Consider the following 13,569-nt stretch of genomic DNA (forward strand, 5'->3'; position numbering starts at 1 on the left):
TAAAGAGAGAAGTGAGTGACATTTTAAGGGAATGAGTAGGAGTATATGATAGAATTAAGGCAGGTGGGAGAGTTAAAATGAGTGATTCCCGATCACATGCAATGCAATGCCACTAACTGCACAAAGAACGACAACCTCTTAGTTTAATATTTCTTTTCAATGTTCAAAGAGAGGGGAGAAGCAGATTTATAAATAGACATGGGGGGATTAACAGTGAGTTCAAGTGTCATTCTATCGGAGATGCATGCTGGCGGTGGCATATGTGACCTAATCAACACAACTTGGACACCTACCTAGGTGTTGATCTACAGTGTCAACACCTATTCTCAATATGATAAACCAATTTTACACCTGCAATTTATTTTTATTTTTTGTTTCCTATGCTCATGTTATATATATGTATTATAAAAGTTATTATACTATATGACAATTTTTCTTTTAATTTTAAAACTTTATTTTCTATTATATAATTTTATTTTGTTTTTTGTTTTTTAGTTTATCTTTTTTAATTTTTATCTTTTCTAACCTCTTAAATTTTTTATTTTTTAAAATAACTATAAAATTATATATTAAAAAATTTTGTTTAAAAAAATTTATAAAAAATTTCTTTCGATTTTAATATTATAAATTCGTGTAGAAACAAGCACCAACCTCGAACTTTTGCTCAGGTGAAGGGAAAAAGGTTTTCCAGGATCCGTGTAGAAACCTGGAAGAAGATGGTTTGGATTCACCATGAATTCCAAAATCCACAATGGAAAAACACAATGAACAGCAAAGAGTTGCGAATCAGAGAATCAGCGAAAAGAATGTGTTGAAATCTAATACCATCTTACAAGATAAGCATCAGCATGCAGAGAAAAGTAAGAAAGCGAACGAGAACTGGAAGTGAGAAAATGATTGTATATTCATCAACTGAGCTGAAAAGTACAAGATCGAATGTTATATACATCAACAATTAGCTAACTCCCAAGCTAACAAGTTAGAACAAACTCAGTTCAACTAAACTAACTAGCTTTAGTGGTTAAGTTAGCTTTATCAAATAAGTTAACTTCAGTCTCCGGATGAGCTGAATCCATTGATCTTTGATGGGACAAGTCTATTGGGCCTGGTAACAATACAGGGCTCCCAGTGTTTTTAGGAGAGTAACAATAGGGTGTAAATGGGTCAAGCTGGCCTATAAAGGTCTATAGCCTGTCCTATGTTATGCCTAGCCTATTAGGAAATTAAAATAGGTTTAGGTTTGTAGAGAAGCCTATTTAAAAATAAGGCTATAGACCAATTATGAAAACCTGGCCTAAAAGCATGTAGGCTGACCTATTTAATTTTTTAAATAAAATAATATATTTATCATATATATTATTTATTTATCCTAATTTAGTTATGGCAAATTGTTTTGAACTTTGTTTGAATGAGAAGCTGGATATGGGTTTATTGGTTTCATATGTTGGTCTTAATATTAAAAGGGATTTGACTTCCTTTAAATTCATGTTATTAAGTATTGATTCTTGTTATTGGTTTCATATGTTTGATTCTTGTTATTGATTTCGTATGGGTTATTGGTTTAATATTGTTTTTATAAATATGTCATATTTAGTAGACCTAGAAGGTCTCATAGGCCATGTTATGCTTTTTATTTTTTAACAATAGGTCAGATCTGATCTATAAACTAAGCCTTTAATAAGCTAATAGACCAAATAGACTCAATATATTTTTACATAGACTTAAGCCATGAAGGTCAAAGCTTAGCGTAGCCTAACTCATTTACACCTCTAAATACCGCTATTTCGTTAAAAAATATTAAACTATATGGAATTGTAAAGACACGCTACATAAATCTAAACCAACTATGAATAGAACTATATATAACTTATCTCACTTTATTTTTTTTCTTTGATTTTATCAAATTTTTACTTAATCTATGTATACAGGCATCCATCGATCATCGATTATCTTAGACGTTGTTTGGGAATTTTGTGACTTTTTCTGAAGTTGTTGCAATGTAAGTGCTATGAAAAAAAAATTTGTATAATTTATGAAGTTTAAAACATTGTTTGATGTTATAAAAAGTTTATGTGAATTCCCTCCCATCAAACAAATGTTTGCTTAAGTATAAATTATGAACGTAGCTATATAATAATGGGGTATATTTTTTTCATGTTACATGAAATAATATATCTTCCTATTCATACATCAAAAGTTTTGTCAACATTTTTTATTTTTTTTAAAAAGTGTGCCCTACATGCCTTGTGTCATAACAAATATAACAAGTTTCTTACGACATGAGACTTGTATTCCCCTATTATTATTTGTTACAAAGGAGAGGCAAGGTCCCAACTAAACAACTACACCATTCATGAAAGAAAGTCCCCTCTATTAATAGAAATTGCCCGCTGCTTGATCCAACAAATGCAAACCCAACTCTAAAGAACGAGGGTAGTTGGCAATCCAGTCAACCACCTGATTTATATGATAGACACCCCTTCAAAGGTGAACAAAAAAAATTGTCATTTGGTTATTAGGATAACATAGATTTTATAAAGGGTGAGAATGAAAATAACAAGCAATTTAAAAATTGAGTGACCTGAAGAGGTCCAGTATCATATTGTAAGCTTCTAAACAAAGTCCTCTGGTGGAGTGTCATCAGATATATTTATAAGAAGCCCAAGTTGGACTGAATTATTGGCCTCGCCCATTCTTGAGTGTAACAGTGATAATTATAAAGTGGAGGTTAAAAAAACAAGACAAAATAACAAGTGCTCAATTACATAAACCCAGCATTTATTCAAAGATCATTTATCTAAAATCCGATTCTCAAGTAGGACAAGCATCCGATACCCACCTGAAAAGGGGTTTAAATATCTTTAATAACTAACAAGTACTTCATTTCACAGTAAAAAGGAAAATAGCTAAGGAATTTTATTATTTTTTTAAAGAGAACAAGATTCTGTCAATTAGTATTCGGGGGTGTTTGACAAATTGTACGTGTATGTTCTTTTCTTTGGCCTTGTTGCACTACTCCAAAAAGTGATTATAATTTAATTACATATATGTGGTCTTGCAATTAATATACAAATAAAATTGAGATATTTTAAAAAAAAAATGGCAGAGCTATAAAAAAAGTTTGACGAGTGGTATTTTTTATTTTTCTCAAATGATTCGTTACCAAAAAATTCTTTTTCTTAATGACAAACCATAAGAATCAAAAGGTTCTTCCAAAGTGTATATTCTTATGTACTCAGTATTGAGCTTAATCGTATCTTTGTCATTTTCATAGTCTTGAAGTTATGTAAAAGAAAGAAGAAAGAAGAAACAAAAGAAAATTGAACCAGTTAATGTGATAATACGTACACTATAACAATTGATGATCATGCCATTATAAGCCCGATATTGTTTTGAGTGAATACTATTAACTGGTCAAATTATGACAGTCTTTATGAGGTTACATGCATGCCTAGTAATGTGTTATTATGGTAGTAAACGAGGACCAATGTCTCTCACCCTGTCAAGAGTAGAACTTTCCTTCACGTGTGAGCAAGTCAGATTCCTCCATCCCGCATTGTGACTCTCACCCACGATCTCTCAACCGCCACCCAACTCACAATCACCACGCTATGTTTAACTCCATTCTCATTCAACTGCCACAAGGCCCTTATAAGAGGTTGATACACTGTCAGGAACACAGACACACACAAGCATATAACAGTTTATACGATGAGTATCTTCATCTAGTATTCGACCAGAGCACTCACATTATCCCAAGTGTACACCCACACACCCCTGATTCTTCCATCGCACAATTGGCCAAAGGTACTGAGCTTTCCTTACTAGTCATCTCTCTCATCACTTTGTAGATAGAAACGCCCACACTTTTGGTACACATCTCTGATTTGGCCCAATCGAACAATTATCAATAAAGAACTATTATTTTTTCTCAAACTAAAATAGGGATTTATTGTTTCTCATAAAAGATAAAAAATTTCCTACACGATAAATGTGTGGGATCCATATTAGGTCATGCAAGGAGAAGAGAGAGAAAATAAAAACACGAATTCCACGTAAAAAAAAGTTGATTCTAAATCCAAAAGTAGAGTGAAAGAACTTATAATTTAATTGACATTAGCTTAAGTCTCAAAAAATTAAGACCGAAAAAGAAAATGCCATACCTAGAATCTTCAAGATTTTATAATACCAAACACCTAATTTAATATGTCCACCGAAGGAAACCCGATATATTAATAAGTTAAAACGAAGTTATTTGCTCATATTTGAAAAGTGCGGCCTTTAAGATTTAATATTTGTCGAGTATCATATGCATACTAGGACTAAAAAACCATAGGTCTTACAATTTTTATTTTATAATTGTTCTTTGATAGTGCAGGTGTGATCCAACTTTCTACTTGCAAAGCCAAGCCATATTTCTTTTCAAGCAGTAAAAAGATATTATAACTTCAAAAACTTGTTAAGTTTTACTTCAATTCCGGCCTTGTACAGTTCAGTTATATATACCTTTTAATTCATGTGATTCAGAGTTGAAACATATGAAAGCAGAATACAGCCGTCAAATTCTTCATCTTTTGCTTTGTTCGTTTCTACTCTGCTTAACAACACTGATGCTCGCACAATTGACAAGTAAAGAGGTCGAGAATCTTAAATAATTTGTTTACTACCGAGATTGTCTCTTAACTAGGCCAAGTTCTTGTGTTTTTTGTGTTAACCGAACCAGTTTAAGAACCGAACTGAACTAAATTGATTTTAATAACTTTATTTTTTAAATTTTTAATTTCTTTTCTTTTCAAAATAGAGTCGACCCTAATCACTTCCGATCCAAACCGAATTGTTTTCGAACCGAACTAAACTGTTTCTAATCGAACTAAACCATTTCAAACCGAACCATTTAAACCAATTCGGTTCAGTTTTTAAAAAAATTCGGTTCGATTCGACCATGCCTACTGTGGTGTCCAATTTTGCAACAAGAATAATACATTGAACTTTCTGACTCTAAATCAAATTCTACTCCAGATTTGCCACTTAGACCACAGTGAGGTTAATGAATATTTTTGGGGTTAAAGTTTTATAGTTTCCTTTTTTTCCTTTTTTGTTCAAAACCGCACTACGAAGAAAGAACCAATAACATAAACAAGGCCAAAGCCCATGAATACGTGGGCCAATCATTTTGTAGATCCTAACGAGAAAGGAACAACATATTTATTCTCGCTGTAGTGAAAAACAAAAAAGGCTGATAGTTTAACGGATAAGCCATCACAAAATTGGAAAATGCCGTACATAGGTCGCATCATATAATTGAAAATCATTTCATTTCTTTTCAGTTGTCTAGCCGGATGAGGATATGTTATCAGAAGTACCCAAAAATCAAACTAGAAAAAACACAAGCAAAGAGCCAAGAAAAAACAAGACCTTTTATAAATAATAATAATAATTAAAAAAAAAAAAAAAAAAAAACAAGATCCTTGCTTTCATTTCTTTTACAAATAGAGGGGAAAAACATAACTACTAAAACTGGCCATGCATCACGTGACAATCACGTGCAGATTCTTATCCTTAATAAAATCCCACGGTCGAAGAACAAACGCCCACACGTTATTCGCCAGGTGTCCACTTTTAGAGCCTTTCGTACAAGTCTTCTAGGACCTCTCTAAGCAGGGCCTAGGTTCCTGTAGCTGCTAGTATACTAGATTTAACTACTCATGAAGCACCACACCCTCACCCACGCGCTGAAGACTCCCACGCGCCGCCAGGTCCCACGCGCTAGCTACTGTGAAAGGGCTATCTCGAGCTGGCGAGCCAAATAGGAAGGAGCACTCAAGTGAGGGAGGTGACCCTCCGTGTCAAGCCACTGCACCGTGCTCCGGCCACCAAGGTGCTCCTTCATGTAAGTCGCCACCGTCGCCGGAACAGACATATCCCTAGCGGTCTGCATAATACAACACGGTGCCTTAACCAAACCCAAAATCCCCCTCAGGTCGCTGTTGAACACGGTCCTCGACACGAACAGTGATATGTCTGGCCTCATGTTGAACAACGTTCGAGAGAATTCACGAACCGCCGTCGGAACATCTGCTCCGACCGCCAACGGAGCAAAACCGTTTACCCAAGCCTCATAGTTCGCCTCCATTGCCGATAACACTTGCTCAATTTCTCCCTGTTCGAATCCTCCATGGTAATCTCGGTCGTTCAAGAACCTAAAAATAAAAAATAAAAAAATTTGAAGAATTAATTAATTGAGATTTTTTGTTGTTGTTAATGATGTTATTATTGTTATTACCTAGGAGAAGCACCGATGAGGATGAGTTTGGTGAAGAGGTCGGGGCGGCGAATGGAAGCAAGCATTCCGATCATGGCGGAGATGGAGTGGCCGACGTAGGCGCAGCGGTTGACTCGGAGGGCGTCGAGAATGTTAAGGAGGTCGTCGACGTAGGCGTCGAGAGTGGTGTAGCGGCGGAAATCGAAGTAATCGGGGTTGACGCTGCCGGCGCAGACGAGGTCGTAGAGAATGACGCTGTAATGACGAGTGAAGTAAGGGAGGACGCGCTGCCACGCGGATTGGTCGGTGCCGAAGCCGTGGGCGAGGACGAGGAATTGGTCGCCGGATCCTTCGACTTGGACATTGAGTGCGTCTAGGATGGAAGTGCCCATCGGAGAATCAAAGGAGATTTAGGACAGTGTGGAAATTTAAGAGATGTGTTGGGAGTTTTGGTTATTTAACAGTTTTCCTCCTTGAATGGTATTTATAACTAACACGATTAGTGTTGAGTGTTGATGATCACAGTCCCAGGCTACAACCTCTCTTTTTAAAAAAAATAAAAAAATAAATAGGTTTTTAGTTATTTTTAGGAAAAGTATCTGATACAATTTTTTTATATATATTAGAGCACTCACAATTGTCATATAGGAACATTGAAAGGATAAAAAAAAACTTGACTGATATGATTTTGACACTTGATAGTACACGCTTATCCTTTTCATCTTTTTGTGAATTTTCTTTGTTCATTCCTTCGGTGTATATAGTACTTTTCTTTTTTCAGATAAATAAATAGGAAAAAGTAATCAAATAGATTCTATGGAGGATTTTTAAGGACCGGCCAATGAGAAGACACATTTTGCCTTCAAGTTCCAAAATTCTTTTTTTTTTTTTAGTACATCCAAAATTCTTTTTCATTGATATGGATTAGTAAATGGAAATATTTTTTATTAAATAAATAAATAACCTTTTTTTACATTATATATGAAAAGAATATATATTATTTTAAAAATATAACTTTATTTCATTTTAAATAAAACAATATCATTTTGGTATATATTTAATAAATTTTTACATTCTCTCTTCTTCATAAAATTAGAAAAGAAAAAAAAAAGTTGAAGACAAAGAATGCAAAATATACCAATTATGCAATAAAACAACAAAATTGTATCATTCAAAATAAGAAAACACCTTTTTCTTTAAATATATATATATTTATATTAAGTAAAAAATATTTTTTTCATTTTAAAGAACATATAGTTGTGTTATTTTAAAAAAGAGAAAATCAAAACCTAGTTTTTTTTTGGTAAATAAAACCTAGTATTTTTTATTTAAAAACAATATTCACTTTCTCTCTCATGATTTCTATTGCCGATATATTTCTCTCACTTAAAATGACATAACTTTATATTTTTTAAAAGGACAAATACTAAATCCTTAAATTAGTTAGTTTATAAAATATTTTAACCAATATTTGTTTTAAAATTAAATTAAATTAAAATAATCAGAACATATATTAGTTTATGGAAGCAAAAGTTAACTTATCTTCATTCTCAAATATTTAGAGAGAGAAAAGTAATTTCCTTCCTTTTTTTTTATACCAACTCTAATTATTTCTTTGAGAAGAATAGGCTTCTTCCGATATTCTAACAAACTCCAGTTCTTTAAACTGGTTATAGAATTAATTTCGAGTGCAGGGCGAATTTAAAATTAAGATCTTATGTTCCTTCCAAAATTAATATTGGTAGTGATTGAATCATAGTTCTTACACCACTTACTCAACTCTCATATACCAACTGAGCTATCAGTATCATTTGCTCGTTCCCTTCTTAACAAACTTTGTAGAAGAAAACCAAAAAATAAAATAAATATTGTTCTACAATTTTTAAGAATTTAACCGTTTTTGGGGGGTGGGGGGTGGGTTGTTGATGCTTCACAATCCAATTGAGACTATCATCAATGAGAACTACTTTTCCTTTTCTTTTTCAATTCATGAGTCTTTTCTTTCCATTTCACACGTTCAAAAGCTTCTCAACATAGCACAGGTTTATATATATATATATATATATATATATATATATATAAGTGACATATTTTATATATTTAAACTGAGAATTTTATTTTGGAAGAAGATATTGTAACAACCAATTAGTGTTACTACTAATTAATCTCACCGTTAGATCGATTATGTAATTCATCCAACGGTTATTTTTATTTCCATCTTTGTATGGTTATTATTCGCCTTATTTAATATTTTATATTTATTTTCACCTTTGTACGGTTATGATTCTCCATATTTAATGTTTTCACATTAAATATAAAAAATCATAACCATTCAAAGATGGAAATATATATAATCGTTGGATCAACATAATCAATCGAACGGTGAAATTGATTGGTAGTAATATTGGTAATAACACTAGTTGGTTGTTACAATATCTTTCCCCTTTTATTTTTCCAAAATTAATAACTGAATCCATTCGTTTTTCAATTCTGCTTTATGTTTTCAGTTGAATGTAAATTTAGTATAATATGCATTTAGAGTTTTGTTTTAAGAGAAGGTATTAACTATTAAAAAAAGAAATATTTTTCTTATATTGTAAGATAATAATTATCTCATGTTATAAAAATAAAATTATAAGTGGGACTCATAGGTAAGATGAGAGAGAAACAAAAAGTGGCGGGACCCACCCTCTTTTGTGTGTGTATAAAAATTGTTTATCTCATGTAAAATGAGATAAACATAACCCATTAAAAAATTTAATGTTTGTACCCAAAAATTAGGAGTGACAGTTTGGGTTGGCCCGCTGTCACCAACCCGCTAAAAACAGGGCGGAGTAGGTTGACCCGTCATTAAATATGGGTTGAAAAAATAAATTCATCCTGTTTTATGGTAGGTTGGCTAGTCAACCAACCAATCTGTCAATTAAAAAAATAATTAAAATTCAAAAATAAATTATATTTTATCTATTTTTTATTTTTCACTTATCTTAATTTTTTTCAGTCTCAATCTTAAATATATATTAATATTTGTCAAACATTCTTTAGAAACTCGTATATAGATAACATTTGTCATAAATTAAGTTGTTATTTTTTATTTTTTTAAGAAGCACTAAGATAAAAAAAAATTGAATGTCACACAAATTTAAGGACAAATAAAATATTATTTAATTACAATCCACTCTATTTTGACAGATTGAAATACTGTATATGTAGTGTTGCGTAAGTACCCATTTGTTGTAGAAGAGTCAAATGCCAGTTTTGGCTGACAAGATTGGCTGACTTTCTGTGATAACAAACAGAGAGAAAATAATATTTAAAAATAAGTCGTAGTAACTTCAATTAGCAGTTCAAAGTGGTAATAATTAAATCAACGATGGTTAGTTTAACTGTTAAAAAGCCTTAGCTTCAATTTTCGTTGATAATGATGTTTTATTGACGAACTTTATTAATAAATAACAAGAGTGCATATATTAGTTAAAGGTAAAAAATGAAAACTGCAAAGTTTTGAAATAAAAGTAAAACATTTGTAATATTAAAAGTTAAAGAAGCGTGATTTTTTATTTATAATTTCTAAAATAAGTCTTTTAAGACATATGCTTGCAAAAATCTTTAATTCATAAGTCATTTTTAAAAGTATCATTTTCATTAAACATTTATCCTAAAAAATAATAATAATGGAGGTTAGTGCATAATTTTTTTTTTATTTGGTGTAATTTCACTTTCTGACAAAACGAGTTTCACATGATTAGGCGAAAGCTTCAACTAATCTGCAAAGTGAATGGTAGATTTTGAAGAGGGATGAAGGGGATAACACAACAATGATGATGACCTTTTGTCATGCCTAATTGTCTGACTGTATGGTTGGAAGAAATTTCATTTTTGACTTTTGACTTTCTTCTTTTCACCTAATCAGTAGGCATTAGCATTCCCCTTAACTTGTAATGAGGCAGTGGTTCACATTTTACACTCAATTAAATACTTATTTTAGTTTTTAACAATATATGTAATATATTTATATTGAAATTAGTGTTTATCATGTTATAAGAGATAATTTTATTTTTTACACTCATATAAAAATATGTGAAGCCCATACTTTTTTCTTCTCTTTCTTCTCTTCAGGTGACCTCATATTGGCTACATACACTTTTATATGTGTAAAAAATAAAATTATTTTTTACAATATGAAAAATGTTAATCTCATTAATATTAGTCCTTTACATCGTTATATTAAATAAATTTTCAACACTAATAAAAAATTAAATGATTAATTTATTATTGAGTATATGTTTGTTAAAAAATAATTTTCTTGTAAATAAAGGATTAATTTGATCTTATACGTATTTATAAAGGATTAAATTATACAAAGATGTTATCAAAAAAAAAAAATTATACAAAGATTATAAAAAAAATGTGGACTTGAGATTCGAAAAATAATTTGAAATTTTAATTTACTTTACGTTTGTTCATTTAAAAAAAAAATTGATCGACAGTTAATATTTTCTTTTGCGTGCCTAATTATTTGTAAGGTTACAGGAAATTCCATTGGAGACTCTTTGACTTTGATCCCACTACCACTAGTATTTCCTTGATTTGTGGTGAGAGCCGGGGTTCACATTTTATAATAAAATAAAAAAATAGAGTAAATATTTATTTCAGTAGTATAAAAATATGGAGAATAATTTCTCTTGTTACAAGAAGAATTATTCATCTCTTACAGTTCGAAAATCATGCAACACTTTTATTTTTTTGAAAACCGGTGGCCCCGTATATGTTTGTGTCTGTGTCTCTACGGAATAAAATGAAACATTTCCTGCTATAGGAGATCAATAATTCCCTAAAAATGTATGTTGTATTATATTGGTTGTATATGTTTGTGTCTGTGTCTCTACGGAATAAAATGAAACATTTCCTGCTACAGGAGATCAATAATTCCCTAAAAATGTATGTTGTATTATATTGGTTAGTAATTTATTAGTGATATTAAGTTAATCTTTTCTTGATAATTTATCATTTAAAGATTAATTTAATATGAGTTTATTGTTTATCCATTATTATGAGATAAAATTATCTTCATCAACCCTCAAATTAATTTAATATAGGATTTAATGTTCATGCTTTTGTTGCAGAAAAAATTTCTCTGTCACACTTATATAAAAGTAAATGTGTCCCACTAAAAACTTAAACTAATAAGTAAATGCTTATAAATAATTTTATATTATATTTCTTTAATATATAAATTATTTATATAGACTTTTTTTTATAAATCATAGGGTATTCGGTTGCCGATGGAAGCCGACGTGCTAATCCAGATTCAAACTGTTTAGGATTATAAAGGCATCAAAATTCTCCCTATTAAAATTTAACATAGTACGTATCCAAGACTCAAACTCAAAATTAAAATTCTCAAAATTTTAATTAGAAGGTGTAAAGGCGTCAAAATATTTTGTTATTTCTTAATAAACTAATATATTATGATTTTTTAATTTTTTTAATATTCGCAATCTTCCCTCTTCTTACGTGACAAATATATATTTTCTTAATCTTAATTGCTTTGCCATCACCGCTTTTTTCATTTTTCTCCTTCGCCAAATTTTGTTACTATTCTACTTCTCTCTCAACATCCCATTTCTTCCAAATCATCCATCGTTCACCATAGACTCTTAAGACTTTCCTATGCAGGATGAGTCAATATCGCATGCTATCAATTTGCTTATATGAAGGTGTCTTAATCGATCAAGACATGCGAATTGCAATTCTATTTTGTTTAGTGGTGTGGATGAAGCAAAAAATCAACAAAATCTAAATCTCTTAATAAAATTTTGATAATATTGTTGAACAATTTTGTTGTGTTTAATTTTTGGCTTTTATCATCATCACGATTATCATTTTTTTGTGAAATTTTTAATTCATGAGTGAGTATACATATATGTGAAATTTTTAATTCATGAGTGAGTATACATACATACATATATATATATATATATATATATATATATATATATATATATATATAATCCTTTGACAGTTGTAAAACTAAAATATTTGACATCAAATCTTGACCGTTGATTTTCATCAATCTAACGATTATAATTTATTATGAATTAATCGTTAAATTCATGAAATCAACAGTTAATATTACAAACCAGAGTCATTAGATTAAGGCAAGATCAACTACTCTCAGATGAGGAGTCAAATTTTTTGTTTGATACTGATGTCAAGTGATTTTGTCTCATGTAAATATATTAATGTAGGGGGGAAAGTATCTAATGTCACTTTAGACAACTTTGTCTAATATTCACTAAAACGACGTCATTTTGGGGTTGAAAAATTTAAAAATTAGAATGATAAAAACTATTATAATTCAAACACACCATGATTTCCACCCTAAAATGACGTCGTTTCAGTATACATTAGATAAAGTTATCTAAAAAACTTTAGAAAAAATGAACTCATTAATGTAATTAAGTATTCTACATCCTTGCCATTTTTTGTTTTTGATTTCTAGCAAATTGTTAAATTTTTGGGTTGATATGTACATAGAAAAGAAATATATTCTATCGAATTAAACATACAAAAAAAAAATCAAAACATATATTTTATGGAGTGTAATATGCCATTTTTAAAGGCTTGATACAAACCTGTATTGTAATTAAGCCAAACCAAATTTATAATTTAACTTATACAAAACTACCAAGACAAATCAGGTGTAAAATAATTTATATAAACCTAACCCATTTAAATTAAGCCTTGACTTGATTCCTTTCATTTACATCCCTAATCAAAATTTATAAAAACGCTTAAAGGGGCGTTTGGTACAAGAGAAATTTTTATTTGTCCGGGAATCTCAATTTTTAGAAACATAATTTTTGCATTCAGTTTACGATAATATCTGAAAATTTAAAATTTAGAAAAATTCAGTTTACCGAGAATCCCTCAAAATCCTCCGTACCAAACGTCCCATCAAGGTAAGTTGCTCCGTATACAGTGGTCTATTGTTGACCCATCAGCTCAACAGGCTTCTATTAAATAATCCAATAAAATTATTATCTGAACCTGTATCTTCACCAGCTGCTGGTTCGTTACCCATTTAATAATAATAGAAAAACATTATCTCTCTTTATCCGTAATATCAACGGTCAAGAAAATACTTAGCAATATAAGTGATTAAAAGAGAATCTTCAAACCATAAATAGGCATTTGTTTGACCACACATATATAATATATACAAAACTATAATGGGGTATAGGCGTTTGGGTATTTATACTCATATCCCCCCAACCCATTTTTTTAATCTTTACTTCAACTCG

The 13,569-nt window shown here is 30.7% G+C and overlaps 1 protein-coding gene across 1 annotated transcript; it reads right to left on the bottom strand.

Moving 5' to 3' along the window:
* Positions 1 to 5,401: 5,401 nt before the first annotated feature.
* LOC133302279 (strigolactone esterase RMS3) lies at positions 5,402 to 6,807 on the bottom strand. Its single transcript, XM_061502034.1, has 2 exons — positions 6,284 to 6,807; positions 5,402 to 6,200 (listed from the first exon to the last, which is right to left on the bottom strand). Exons 1-2 carry the CDS (start codon positions 6,652 to 6,654, stop codon positions 5,771 to 5,773), a joined length of 801 nt encoding a protein of 266 aa, XP_061358018.1. The 5' UTR covers positions 6,655 to 6,807; the 3' UTR covers positions 5,402 to 5,770.
* Positions 6,808 to 13,569: the final 6,762 nt, after the last annotated feature.

This window comes from Gastrolobium bilobum, unplaced genomic scaffold (genome assembly GCF_033153095.1).
Source record: "Gastrolobium bilobum isolate Gb01-03AN ecotype WA unplaced genomic scaffold, APGP_CSIRO_Gbil_v1 utg18713, whole genome shotgun sequence".
Taxonomy (NCBI): domain Eukaryota; kingdom Viridiplantae; phylum Streptophyta; class Magnoliopsida; order Fabales; family Fabaceae; genus Gastrolobium; species Gastrolobium bilobum.